This window comes from Mastigoproctus giganteus, chromosome 13 (assembly GCF_048544385.1).
Source record: "Mastigoproctus giganteus isolate SK-2022 chromosome 13, ASM4854438v1, whole genome shotgun sequence".
In the NCBI taxonomy this organism is placed as follows: Eukaryota; Metazoa; Arthropoda; class Arachnida; order Uropygi; family Thelyphonidae; genus Mastigoproctus; species Mastigoproctus giganteus.
The window spans coordinates 46,820,252-46,835,037 of record NC_143587.1 but is presented as its reverse complement, the minus strand read 5'-3'; the positions used below and the strand labels follow the sequence as shown (position 1 = coordinate 46,835,037).

General features: G+C 35.0%; 1 protein-coding gene across 11 annotated transcripts in view; it reads right to left on the bottom strand.

Annotated features, from left to right (window-relative positions):
- The window catches only part of trol (terribly reduced optic lobes), a 1,731,230-nt gene that overhangs the window by 783,452 nt on the left and 932,992 nt on the right, over positions 1-14,786 (bottom strand). For all 11 annotated transcript variants that reach the window (XM_090387691.1, XM_090387694.1, XM_090387699.1 and 8 more), the window contains 2 exons: positions 9,426-9,566; positions 5,779-5,961 (listed from right to left, as the gene is read on the bottom strand). In XM_090387691.1, the coding sequence (XP_090243817.1) occupies positions 5,779-5,961; positions 9,426-9,566 (324 nt within the window). The remainder of the gene's footprint in view (positions 1-5,778; positions 5,962-9,425; positions 9,567-14,786) is intronic.

The window sequence follows — 14,786 nt, the reverse complement described above, 5'->3', positions numbered from 1 at the left end:
GCACAATCAAAAGAGAATGTTTTGTCTGTTGCAGAATATCACCTTCTGGACTTTCTTCTGCATTATCTAGATTTAGTGTATCTTTTGCTCTCTTTAAAAAAAAATCAGTAATCTGGGTTTGTTTGCTTTTGCTTGATAGATCTTTGTAAATTTCTTGGTACAAAGCTAAACATTTTTGAAGCTCCCTTTTGAACTTTGTGCTCCTTCCAGTAGAAGGATCTGCATTCAAAAAATAAAATTCTAATTGCTCAGCTAAGTTTATGCCTTCCCATATGCTTTTTAGTGTAAAATTTTTGAAAATTCAGAATTTTCAACTGCGCTATCATCCTCTGAATTGATTTGGTTTACCTCCGATGCCATTTCCAAGAAATCCGCTTCACCAGCCTCTTTTTCTACCAATAATTCGTGAACATCTTCAGTAATCATATCATGAAAACATTCCCCTCCTACCAACTTAGCAAGATATACTATCACACCGATTCCGTTTTCTGCCGGTTCGACCATATTTCCTGAATGAACTGACTCTGGCCATATATTTTTCCAACATGCATTTAACGTTCATGGTTTTACTTCTTTGAGTGATACAGTTATGATTCCGATACAGTCCACAACTGAAAAAGTTTTCCATGCCTCCATCACTTCAACAGATTCAGAATCTGTTTTTTCCAAAATCCATTGTAACAATTTTCTGATGTAATGAGTTTTAAAGGTAGATATAATGCCTTGATCTAATGGCTGAATTAAAGAAGTTGTATTAGGTGGTAGAAACATAACTTCAACATTTAGATGACTTAAACCTTTTGGATGGCCTGGAGCAATATCCAATAGCAATAAAACTTTGAAATCTAGATTTTTCCGTTTTAATAAATAACAAAGAACATGGCACGCACAAGTTGCAACAAACACGATATGCGCAAGTAAGATATGGAGTAATGAGTTTCTAAAAATTTATGTTTTTTATATGATTGAATATTTCATGGAAGGGGAAACACATTTCACCATAATAACATGAAAATCCACAGAATTCCATCTATCGGAACTATCACAAGTGCAATAAGATCGAGTTTACTACCTGATTATAATTAATTCCACTAACATAAAAGCCCAATAAACAGGAAACTGCAAACTGTTTTTTTTTTTTTTTTTTTTTTTTAAAAATGGTAGTGACCTCCAAAAATGTGCTTTAGAAAAATATCATGAAGGCAATAATGACTAGAGAGTCAACAGCGGGGATTCACAAAAAAGGAATAGAAATGTTAAAAAATGATATCTAACATAATAGCAGGGTTTTCCCAACACAAAATCTCAAAATTACTGTGTTATGTGAAGTTTCCCACAATTCTCTAAAAGGGTTAGAGCGAAACTGTTATATAAGTACCATGTTATGTGAGGATTGCCGTAATTTATCATTCGTGTTAGAGCAAAACTATGTTGCAGAAGTACCGTGTTATACAGGGGTTGCCTGTGCACCAAACTTTTTTTGAAACTTTATGATATTAAATCCTTCTGTGAGTTTCTCCATCTGTAAAGAGACATGTTTCATTTTTAATGAAGTTTTATATAATTATTCCAATTAGCTCAATATTACGTCTTGTTGTAAGTTTCTTCCAAATCCTTCCAATAACTAAAATCATTACCTCTTGAAGAGAGAAATTTCATACATTTTCTTGGTTGCAGATATCCTCCTATTATGCAGTTCCAGTGCCAAATTAAGGCACGGGTGACGAGGGCAGTGGCCAAGGGCAGCATTCTTACAGGGGTATCAGAAGCTGAAGAACAAGGGAAGGATTTTTTTTTTTTTTTTTTTTTTTTTTTACAAAACTATGCAGATTTCTAGGATATGCAAAGGGGCACTGAAATAATCCTTCTGCCCTGGGTGCAAGAATACCCTAGAACACTTCTTAAATTCATGTTAATTTATTTTTGGTGTGTAAAGACAAAAAAATAATCCATTTTATCAATTCTATTACTTGCATTGATTGGGTTTTGTCTGAACAGTAAAGAGCTTATTTCTAACCTTCTAAAGAGCACATAAAAAAAGAAAAAAAAAAAATCACTCTGGCTCCAGGCTTGGTACAGAATCACCATTCAGACTTTTTAGGATAAATAGAAATTGTTGAAAATGGAAAATTTTTAAAATTTATTAATTCTATTATTATACTAGATGATAAGACCAAAAAACATCATTACAGCCTTGTTATCCAAAAAAAAAAAAATATATATATAATAATAATAATAATAATCAAATCATTTACTTGATTGCCTTAAAGTAAAATTTTGGAGTGGCAAAATGGTCAAATCTCAGAGTGTCTAAAACTCTTTGGAAAATTAACATAAGGGTGGCAGAGCAGCACCCTTTTCTATCCAATATATAGCCTTAGAGAATTTATCTACACTTCACCTACAAAATAATTAACAATGCAGATTAGGACAATATGTTAAATGAGGAATACTAAGTTTTTTTTTTTTTTAAAATTCATACAGTATTCTGGTTTTGGTAGCCACTGTACATCACAATGCATTTTCTCAAAGGTTAGTTGCACAAAACACGGAACAAAAAAAAAAAAAAAGCAAGAATTAAGATCAGAAGTCTGCAATAAATAGAAATTAGGTGCATGTTAAGTGCCAAAGCAACTATGCCACAAGGCATAAATATAATGTGTCTGTAATTGCATGTTCTTTAGTCAATTTCTATTTGTTGCAGGGAAAGCCCAAGTTTCAGGCAAGGAAAAAACCATACAAACCTTGCAGAAGTCTAACTTAGCCAATCTCAATCTTTTGTGAAAAAAGCTCATAAAAATTCTTCACATCGTTGATGGGATTAAATCGCTTACTTTTTCTCCCTGATGTCACAGAATGGTGATTGTAACTACTGTACCACAGAGAAGGGCAACAAAAGCTTGGTATGATTCTAAGAAATATTATATATTAATAGCCTTTAAAAGTTTTAAATTGTTATGCAAATGACATGCATTATATATACAGGGTGATTCACTACCAGTGCGACAAACTTGCAGGAGGTGTAGGGGGCACAAAGACGAATCGGAATCGCATAGCATTGCAGGGTTCGAAATGCCTTCATCATGTGGTAGAGGACGTTGAACGGGAGGTCGAGTGAACAGAACTTAAGCCTTTCTTCGTAAGAGCACCCCTTTGTTCCATTCACTAATCTCGTTGCCCTTCTCTGTACTCGTTCCAGCATCTCTACATCCTTCTTGAAATGAGGCCTCCAGACCTGTATACAGTACTCTAGGTGTGGTCTGACCATTGCCTTATACAATGGAATAATCACCTACTTATCCCTGCTAGAGGGGTGAAGTGGAAGTGGTTATTTTTTATTTATTTATTTATTATTTTTTTATTTATTTATTTATTAATTAATTTATTTATTTTTTATTTTTTTTTGGCTGATGCTGCATAAGCTTGCTTTCTTGCATCAAATGCCTCTACTAATACTAATGCTAACAGCGATCCCACTGGAAGTCAGCATTTGCTAACTGTTTCTGTTGAAGAAACCAAGTAGCAAAAGTCCTCCGGAGTGGATAATCTGCAGGCTCCAATGATTGGACGCATTGCAGATGGTATGAACTTATTTGGTTTGTTGACAGTATCCTCCATACAGTGGATTGGGAAATACCCAATCGTTGGCCTATCGCTCGAGTACTCTTACTCGGATTGCCTTCTGCAAGACGTAGGACATTCTCCTCATTGTCTAGCGTCCTTATCGTTTGTTCTCGATTCATGGTACTTCTCCAGAAACAACCAGTCTCACGTAACCTTCTGTGCACACGTGCAAAAATTATATGATGAGGAGCACGCCTGTCGGGAAACGTTCCTTGTACAAGTACAGAGCAGCACGCCCGTTACAGTTCGCAGCTCCATATGAGAGGTGCATGTCGGCCAGTTCAATGTTTGAATACTCGTCCATCCTACTGCCTCGGGAACCGGTTCGCAAATGCTGACTTCCAGCAGGATCGCTGTTCATGCGACCTCCCGTTCAACGTCCTCTACCGCATGACGAAGGCATTTCGGATCCTGCAGTGCTATGTGATTCCGATTCATCTTTGTGCCCCCTACACCTCCTGCAAGTTTGTCACACTGGTAGTGAATCACCCTGTATATCCCCTGTGCCCACATACAACATCAGAAATCTGGCGATATTGGGACTTGGAGTGCTATTTTTTGAGAAACTAACAAATTATGCCTAAATTCATGAACAAATAAAGAGAGAACACATTAAAAATGTTGCCACCTACTTTTTGATCATTTTTATTATGGTATTTCATCTTTTAAACTACAGCATACTTCAATATTTCATAGTTAGCCAACAAAATTCTTTAATTCGATTTATTAGCCATGTTGGGCCTTATTCTTTTTTGCAGTATATTCTACTTGCTTTTGCCATTTCCGTTCCCACTGTTTTGGATTTTTATTAACTACTTTATTCTTATTATTTTTTTATTCGTTGGGGCAACTGGTCAAAATTTCTGAACAAGAAACTTAGTTTCACAAAGTTACCAAAAGTGATCAACCACAATTTTTTCAATACTATATCATTAAAAAAAATAAAATAAAATAACAATAATAATAAAAAAATACACAAAAAAAATACACAAACAAAATACCACATACATACAATTTGTATAGGAATTAAAAGCAAAGGCCTATGGCTGACATGAATTTCTTTTTATTTATTATTATTTTTTTTTTATTTTGCTTATCTATTACTGGATGAATATTATGGTATTTCACCTTTTAAACTGCAGCATACTTCGATATTTCATAGTTAGTCAACAAATCTTAGCCAACAAAATTCTTTAATTCGATTTATTAGCCACGTTGGGCCTTATTCTTTTTTGCAGTATATTCTACTTGCTTTTGCCATTTCCGTTCCCACTGTTTTGGATTCCCATGCTTTTAACATATGGTTTTGCCATTTAAATTGATGACATTTCAGTCACACTCTCACTCTCTCTCTCTCTCTCTCTCTCTCTCTCAGGTGATTTTAAGTGCTGTACTACATGTACTTTGTGTGTATGTGACACTTTCAGCATTCCTAATATTAAATAATGTCTGCACAATTGCTTGTTTCTTGTGTATAATCTCCAATCCAGTCTCTTCAAATATATCTAAAAAGGATATAATACAAAACAGAAAAAGGTTGAATTCTTGCTTAATAGTTCTTATATGGAAACTAATTTCTTGTTTACATAATCTTCAAATTGCTATTTCCATATAGCTAATCAAAAACTCTTTTAATATTATTCATCCATTTGAAATAACTGCTTGACAATTATGGTGAATTTACCCATTTTCCAGAATCAATATTATAATTCCATAATAACAATAATAATAATTTGTAAAAAAATTTTTAATAGTCAAGTAAACATGTTTATAGAAAGTATATTAAAGAGTGAATGTATGAGTTCTGCAATGGCTACATTTGTGAAAAAAAAAGAAACCAATTTATTCTAGAGCTTTGTGACATACTGAAACTGCCCTCTACAAAGACACATTCTGAGGGTATGATCCTTAACAATTTCCTATTTTGTTGTGCTTGTTATTATTTATACTACCAGTCTCATTCATTCAATGTCCCTCTACGAAAACAAAAAAAAAAAAAAGATTTTCTGTGCAATACTGGCAGTTTGTTCTATTTCAATTCCATCACTCACAAATCACAACACCATTTTGAAAGAGAGCGAGGGAGAAAAAAAAAAAATTTTAAATCTAAACAAATGTAAATACAAATACAAAAAATGGACAAGAATTACTAACCTTATCTCCCAGAAAACGAGATGGCAGCTTCCAGTAATAAGTTTGTGATGGATGGACTGCAAAATTTCTAAAAACTAGATTTTTGTTTCTAGGATCTGGCTGCAGATTTTGTTCAATGGAGTAACTTCTCATTATGTTGGTTAAAGTAACTCCTGATGGACTGTTGGAAAAGCGCAAAACTTCCTGTAATCATATTAATAATAAATTACTAACAACAAAATTTAATTGCAATTTTAAGCAAGAGGTTTTTAATTCAGAATAGAATAAGGCAAGAATAAATGCATGTGCATGTGCACGCACACACACGTGCGCACACACACACACACACACACACACACACACACACACACACACACACACACACACACACTCCCTATTCTAAACCAATTTAGAATAATACCAATGTTGCCCCTTTGATGGCACCAAGACCGAATTAGTATTAATATTAGAATATGATGCAAGGAAGCAAACAAGCAGAATCAGCAAAAAAAAAGAAGAAAATTAGTCACACCATCTGTTCATCCCCTCTATTAATTTGTCTAATTTTCCTATAAATTTATTCAAAACACTCTTTGGTTGAAAGAAAATTTTTGCATATGTATTCTGCAATAATCCTTTATCAATTAAAATGTCGGCACCGGGAACACAGACTATTCCAGTGAGTATTTCCACTGCTGCACAAATTGGAGCAGTGTGGCGTTGGAGGCAAATTTCTGCTATAGATAAAGGGATGGTTGAGTGGGAGAAGACAGAGTGGTAATCAATGGACACTGCTCTTCATGAACTAATGTTATTAATGCAGTCCCTCAGGGTTCAGTTTTGGGTCCATTGTTATTTTCTGTATTTATAAATGATATTGATGATGGTATATCAGGCTTAATGTCCAAGTTAGCAGACGATACAAAGTTGGCAGGGTTGTTAAGGACACTAATGAGAGTACGCTGCTGCAAACAGGATCTAGAAAAGTTGAGCAGATGGGCTGAGAGGTGGCAAATGAAGTTTAACATTGTCAAATGTTAAGTACTACATGTGGGAAGCAGTAATCACAGAGTAACGCATCAACTCTGTGGTACTACACTGACAGTGGTAGAGAATGAAAAGGACCTGGGGGTAATTGTTCAGGCAGACATGAAGTTCTCTGAGCAATGTAGATGGTCTGCAAGAGTAGCTCATGGTGTCTTGTCAATGATATACAGGAATTTTTCTAGCAGGAATAAGGAGGTGATTATCCTCTTGTATAAGGCAATGGTCAGGCCACACCTTGAGTACTGTATACAGATCTAGAGGCCTCATTTTAAGAAGGATGTAGAGCTGTTGGAACGAGTACAGAGAAGGGCATGATTAGTGAATGGAATGAAGGGTTGCTCATACGAAGAAAAGCTCAAGTTTTGCAGATTAGTGTCTGGAGACCCAGCACCTGCAAGGTGATCTGATTGAGGTGTATAAAGCCTTGAATGGTTTGAGATATGCTCAATGCTGATGGGAGTTTTCCTCTTGCTCAGAATAATCACCTGAAAGGGCATAAATTGAAATTGAGGAAAGACAGTTGTAGGATAGATATGCGGAAGTTTGCCTTTAGCCAGCGGGTAGTTGATTGGTGGAACAGACTTCCATCCCTCGTTGCCGGCGCCTCTGTAGCCAGGTGGGCAGGAGCAGCAGTGCGTAGCATATGCTTCTTGATTAGACCGGGGTTAGAGCCCGTGCCCACCAAATACGGAGGATGCGGAAAGGTCAGGGAATGACCACCGCATATCCCCGGAGCAATATGGCCTTAGTTGCTAATGCTCCTAAAAACCAAATAACAAACAAACAAACATCCCTCATTGTGGAAGTTGATAGCCTAAATAAATTTAAGGCATTTGGAACGAACAGAGGGGTGAAATGATAGTGTTTTTTTTTTTTTTTGGCTGATGCTGCATAAGCTTGCTTTCTTGCATCATATGCCTCTACTAATGCTAATGTGTAGCAGTGGTATACAGAGTATTCCAGTGATGTGCAGCATTTGCCATGATTGACACATCAGACATGAATTCCATGTACAACAGATCCAAGATAGGTGTCAGCAAATACAGTCAGTCCTCGTATAACACGTGTTTACCCTACATGAATTCGATCATACACGATTTATAAATAGGGGAACAATATCGTATATAACACGAACCGAATTCGCTTATGCATGATTCGCCTTTGTGTTTACAAGAAATGGCAGTCAGACGCGCAATAACCCCAACTGAACGCAACACGATAGGAGTGAAGAGAAGATTCTGAAAATGTATTTATGTTTGTTTTATCAGTGAAGGGGAAACACATTTCACCATAATAACATAAAATTCCAGCTATCAGTATTATCGAAATGCAATCAGATTGAGTTTACTACCAGTTTATAACAGATTCCACTAGCAGGAACGCAACTGGAAATTGTTTTTATTGTTTTATAGTAGTAACCCCCAGAAATGTGCTTTAGTAAAATGTGAGCTAGTGAGGCGTTAGAGTTGTCTCAGCTTTTACGGTGTTGTTCATTCAGTTGCTACACGTGCACAGTTTTGTTTATGTGTATCAGGTGTGCCTCCTCATTTTGTAATTGTGCTTTATTCCCTAAAAACAAGTAAAATACTTAAAAGGTGTGAAAAGGAAGCATCCTGATGAAGATTCAGATTCAGAGAGAAAAAGAAAAGCAATATCGATAAACAGAGGCAGACTGGGTCAAAAATTCTTACCCGGGAAAATTTGTAGTGGCCTCATACTAGCGTTTATGGCCAAAATCACACCGTCCTCCAACCCACCGTGGTTTCTCTGGTAAGGCTTATGGCCAGTCCACCTCTGTCGATAGAGAAAAAAAATATGAAATTGTGAAACACTTTGCACGAAATGAAAGACCATGTGATATTGCATGTGCTAGAGGCCTAAATAAGGCAACGCCGAGAATTACAAAGAATGCAGAGAAAATAAAAACTTTCATAGCAGGAACAACTCAAAGTGTAATTAAAATCCATTAGATTAAGACACAAAGAATTGGAGGAGATGGAATGGCTGTCATCTGTTTGGATAGAAAATCAAACAAAAAACAGTTTGCTTACGATAGAAGCAAAAGCATTAGCAATATTTTATTACGATTATTTATTGTGCTTGGTAATGTTTTGGTTACAAATGTGTGTCCAATCTTGGGTGGTCGGCACCTAACCCCATTTTTCCCATAGGGCCTGTTGTTTATATTGCACGATTTTGCATTGCACGAGGGTTTCTAGGAAAACAACTATCGTGCTATACAAGGACTGACTGTACCAAATCTACGGATATAAAAGTCATTCTCAAATAAGAAAAAAAAATAATAATAATAGTATGCACGGGAATACCTCTACATACCTAGTTAATCCACACTAAAAAGGATTGCCATGTTATCCCTGCTAAAAGTGGACCTATGTTGCATTATTATTTTCATATAATAGCATATATCATTTTACTTTTTTTCCTATTAAAATAAACTCTCATTGAGTACAATTAAATAAAATTTCCTTTCACTGATAGTGTACAAAAAATACCATTAAATCCAATAAATATGATGGAATTTCTTGATAATTTTAAAATGTTATTAAGAAACATTTTCATTTTACTGTATTTTCATGAATTTTTCTAAAATTAAAGGATACCTGATTACGATTCCATGTACTACTAGAGCAGGCTTTTGTAATGCCCATGCAGAAACAATCAATGCATCCAAGAGGGGAACCAGGATTGAGATGAAATGTATTTGCTTTACACTGATCACATCGAGCTCCAGTAACGTAGGGCTAAAAAAAGAAAGCTGTTGTTCAATTTTAAGATTTAGATCTCAAAAATAAAATATATTTAGTAGAAAACAAATAGAATGATTTAAAGAATATTATAAACTGGCAAATTACTTTTATATTACTACAGGTTACACTTATGTGCAGATGCTAAAATTAAAATTTCATAATGATCAAGACAAATTAATAAATAAAAGAAATAATAAACACTTGTTTACTGGCCAAAGGAAATGTGTTATAGGGCAACATATCCCTAACATGCCTACTCTGTATGGCCTAGAATCCTGTCACATCTTGCACAAAGAAGAAAAAAAATTCCAAAAGAAAAGTATACTACTAGTTAAGGATGGCCAACAGAGTTGGTTAATTATATATATATTCAGCACAGTGAATACTGTACTGAACAAAAAACATGACATTTCTTCATTAAAAATTCACACTGAGAAACAAGCAGAATATAACTAAAGTTAAAACTGTTAGTGGCTAAAGGAAATGGAATTTGATCGATTACTTCTTACAATTTTTGTCCACCCACAACACTGAAAGATTCACATTAAGCAAGTTGATGGGAGGAGAGGTGACTTAAGCAAGCAACTCTGATGAGGATAGAGAAATACACAATTATGATAAGATTCTGTTAGCAGTTGGGATAAGGGGAGTTTCTGGTGAGTTGTTCTGTTGTTCAGGCAACAAATAATATCCAATTTTAATCCTAAATGGAAGATGTCTTGACATCACTTCCATTTGGGATTAGATAGCATCTGCTGCTTAGCCCTGGATAGCATCTATTGAGACTGAAGGACAAACTGCATAAAAAGTGGCTGAAAGTAGGTCAACTTGAATATTCTGATGAATAACATCAGAGAATGAAAAAAAAGTTTCCAGTGGACTGGTCATGGTAGAAATTCCTTTTTTCTCATAAAGAATATAAGAGAAGTAAGATGCCGAAATCTATCGAGTAAGGGAAGGAAGGAAGAGCTTTGAAATTATTTTAGTACTGACTGAAATAACTTTACTAATAACTGAAATGTATGATGAGATGGAAAGCAGGTTAATTTAGAAACAAACTTGGGCACAACACCTAGCCCAGTTGTATTAGGAGGGAGTGTATTAATTTCATTTTTAAGTACATCACAGCACTACAACCAAAGCTGGATAATAATAATTATTATTATTTTAACAGTTCCTGGGCATAACCCAAATCACATGTTTGCATTGTGTTCATATAAGTGTGTGTTTGTGGGCAGATTTACATGTTGGGGTGATAAACCTTAAATAATTAACAGGAAACAATCCTACTCCCTCCACCTGAGATTGGCTAACTACAGTTTAAATTGAAGGACTTCAGAAAGGACTTAAATTCCTTCAACTTTTGGCAGGATTTGAACCCAGACCTCTCCAAATTGGGAACAAGTGGTGAAACTGCTATACTGTTACAGAGGACAGTCAAAGTTAGACAGAAGCAAATTAATAAACAGATTGTTGGGATATGAGAATCCCATCACATACCATCATCAAGCCAGCCTATTTATTTTAGCCAAGTTTTAAAATCAAGAGGAAAGGTGGGCAGTGATGAAAAGGGGGAAAATTTTTTTTGTCTTTTCTACTAGAGGTATAATTTTGAGAATTAAAAAAATATATATTTTCAATTAACTGAACTGAACCAAAGGATACAGCAGCAGACATTTAGTTCAGATGCATCTTTTTGCTTTTACTTAAAAAAAAAAAAAAAAAAGGTTTTTGACTAAAGGGAAAAAAAAGGTTTTTGGCTTGATCTCCTATCCCACCTTATCTCTAAATCTCACAAGGATTCAGAAATGAGAGACATGATATTTTAAAGGTAGTGCATATTGTAATTGAGCCATGAAGAGAGAAAAGAAACTGGTGGGTCAACAGGACAATCTGGAAGCAGAATGCTATGGAAATAGTCAACAGATCAAGCACTGTGGCTATGTTTAGAAATTTAGATCTCTTGTTGCATGACAATGCCCCTGACAATTCTGCACTTGTTGTGAAGACAATTTTGACAAAATATGGCATTATTTTGTCAAAACTGTCAACCATCCACCTATGTTATACGCATAAGTGTTTATAAATTTTCATTAAGTCCAAATCTCAATTCTGTATTTGGCTTGTTGGCTATATACTGCCTAAATGGGAAATGGCCTCTAAAGGGTATCAGTTGTTCATCTACTGTTACATTTTCCTTATCATTATAGACTGCAGGTAGAATTGCAACCCATTCATCCCACAACACAAGCCCCATATGGCAGCTAATTTATCAGTCTGGCACCATTGTGATCGAGTTCCTTTATCGTCAAAGCGAATTATTTGTGAAATTACATGGAATCATTGTAGGGACATCGTTGCCCTGAATATAGGGCAGCCTACATTTCAATCCCATAGGCTGGAGGTTGCCTCCCTGTGAGATTTATATACTCCAACTAAAAGCATTAGGCTGAAATATGCTTCTAATTCAACTACTGTTAGTTCTTGCAACTGGTCACCATAAATTCTTTTTCCTTCTAAATTTGACATCTTCAAAATTAAGTTTACAATTTTTGGGATAAAAAATAAGCAGTAGGAAGATTTTATATCATATATTCTGGATGTAGTATACCTTGTTAGTCCAGGATTCAGCATATTATTTTCTGATGAAAATCTTCCTTGTTGATTAGGCATGTTGCAGTTCCCACACTATATTGCAGGCGCCTTCGTAGCCAGGTGGGAAGGAGCAGCAGTGCGTAGCACACGCTTCTTGATTAGACCGCGGTTCGAGTCCACCACCACCACCACCAAAAAATACGGAGGATGTGGAAAGGTCAGGGAATGACCACCACATATCCTGGAGCAATATGGCCTTAGTTGCTAATGCTCCTAAAAACCAAATAACAAACAAACAACACTATATTGCCATTTTTTTGTGGTTACGTAATTAGCCACAACAGCTTCATCTGAAATCATAGGTTCCACTTCATCATTCAATTCACTACACACCTCTACTTCAGACAAATGGTCCTCTACTTCAGAAGTATTATCATTACCATCAGAAGCACACAAAAGATTCTCAATTTCACTGTCCATCAACGATCTCTTAGTACACATCTTCAACAATTTCTTCCTACTGTTAACTTTAGAGTAGTACCAAGCTTGATGTTTACTAAGAAATTGACATACAAGTGCACACTGGCAGATATATGCGAGAAGGCACTAGCAAGCCCCCACCAGCGTAAACAGGCACCAACTTGTCGTTCACCGAGTGCACATAATGCACATGTTGAAACTTGTTCAAGAAATGTGGTAATGCAAGTTATTTCTATGAAAATAAAACAAAGCCAACAAAATACGATCATTTATGATAATAATTCATTTCTCGTTCCTTAAATTTCAACAAAACTGATCGTTGGATCATATTGACCCGAGCACAATAAGTGTAACAATTACATTTATAAAAAAACTAATTGTAAAATTTTTTTGTCAATCTAGGTACACCGTCATTAGGGTAAATTAGTAAAAGTCAGAGTGGCAACAATATATTTATGTAAATATAGGATTTAAGGGCATTAAAAAGAAGGCGACCAGGTCATACTGACCTGAACAAAATAGGAGGGTTAAATAAATTCAAGGAGGAACTGGACAAACTTTTGGAGGGAATGGATGTGTGAAACTGTTTTATTTATTTATTTTTTTTTTGGCTGTTGCTACATAAGCTGATACACTTGCTTTCTTGCATCAAGCTTCTACTACTACTAGCATTTATCCCATGGTGTTCAAAGAGCTGTATACACAATGACCACGCAGAGTAGATCATCTGCTTCAGTCTCTCTAAAGCGTAAAGTTCTGTTAAATTTATGATTTTGAGGTTCATTTGCCATTTTCACAAGAACATTCTACCCTTGTCTATGGCTTTGTTTATATACAGTGAACAGGACCTGGACTTTGTCGCTGGCCATGAATAATGCATTTTATAACCTTTTTATCTGTTTTTGTTTGTTGGGGAAAAATTTGTTGCAAAGTTATTTGAAGAAGTAACTTGGGAAATTAAACAAAAGAATTTAGCCAATCACAGAGATTTTCATTTGCTCTATTGGCAGAGAAAAAGTTCTGCAGCTGTCATCAAGTATTATGTACTATTATTCTAAATTTTCAAGTTTTCAGAGAAAGAAAAACAGTGTCAACCAGCATGATTGAATTTTTCTCCAACTTGTGATAGAAAGGCTGAAGATTTAAGTAAATTTATTATTTCAGTTTCCATTAGTTTTTTTTTTTACATGATGGATTTTTTTTTTACATAATAATTCACAAATTATGAATGATCCATGACACCAGCAATCGTCAAACTTTGTCCAGTTTTCATATTAATATATGTTACTCATTGCTGTAGATTTATTTATTTTTTCTTTTTTTTTACTATTCTTTGCATTTTGTTACGATTTGACAGAACTATTTGTAATTTTATTACTCTGATGTCAGTAATTTTTTTATTTTAAATAATAATAAAATAGGTAGACAGTTGCTGGTAGAATTGCCATCCTCCCGGTATTTTATTTCTTTGTTCAGAAAAAGTAAAAACAAAAATGTCAGGTATTTTTCAGAAATAATTGGTAATATGTAGAGCTTTTCTTTCTGTCTTTTTTATCTTCACTTTTTGGAGTATGGTTAACCAGGACATTAACCCTACCCTACCCCAAACCTTTGACCTGTGTTTGCATTGGGGCCAATTTGTTCTCGTTACGCCACTGGATTTACCATTTTATTTTTATGATTTTATGAAGGTATTTATTGAAACCTATCACAATGCATAATTGAAAATCTAAGATTAATAAGGTTTTATAAAATCTTTGAAATTATAATTTGATTTAATTTTTTTTTCTATAAATATGTTATTAAAGGTTACACACACACACACACACTATATAATATCGGTGTAGATACACCATAGTTTATCCATAAATTTGAACTACGTATGTAGTGTAAAAGGCATTGTTTTAATTGTATCTCATTGTGGGTGCCTTCACAACTGATGACGAAGCCAACTAGCTTCGAAGAGATAGTCTGGGTGGTGGTGGTATCCACTGAAAATAAATAACAGTAGTCTTTGCTGCTAGAGAAGCGTTATTTATTTGAAGTAGTGCAATACCAGCTATCTCGTTGTGAAGGCACCCATAATATGAGATACAGTTAAAGTGATGCCTTTTACACTACACATAGTTCAAATTTATG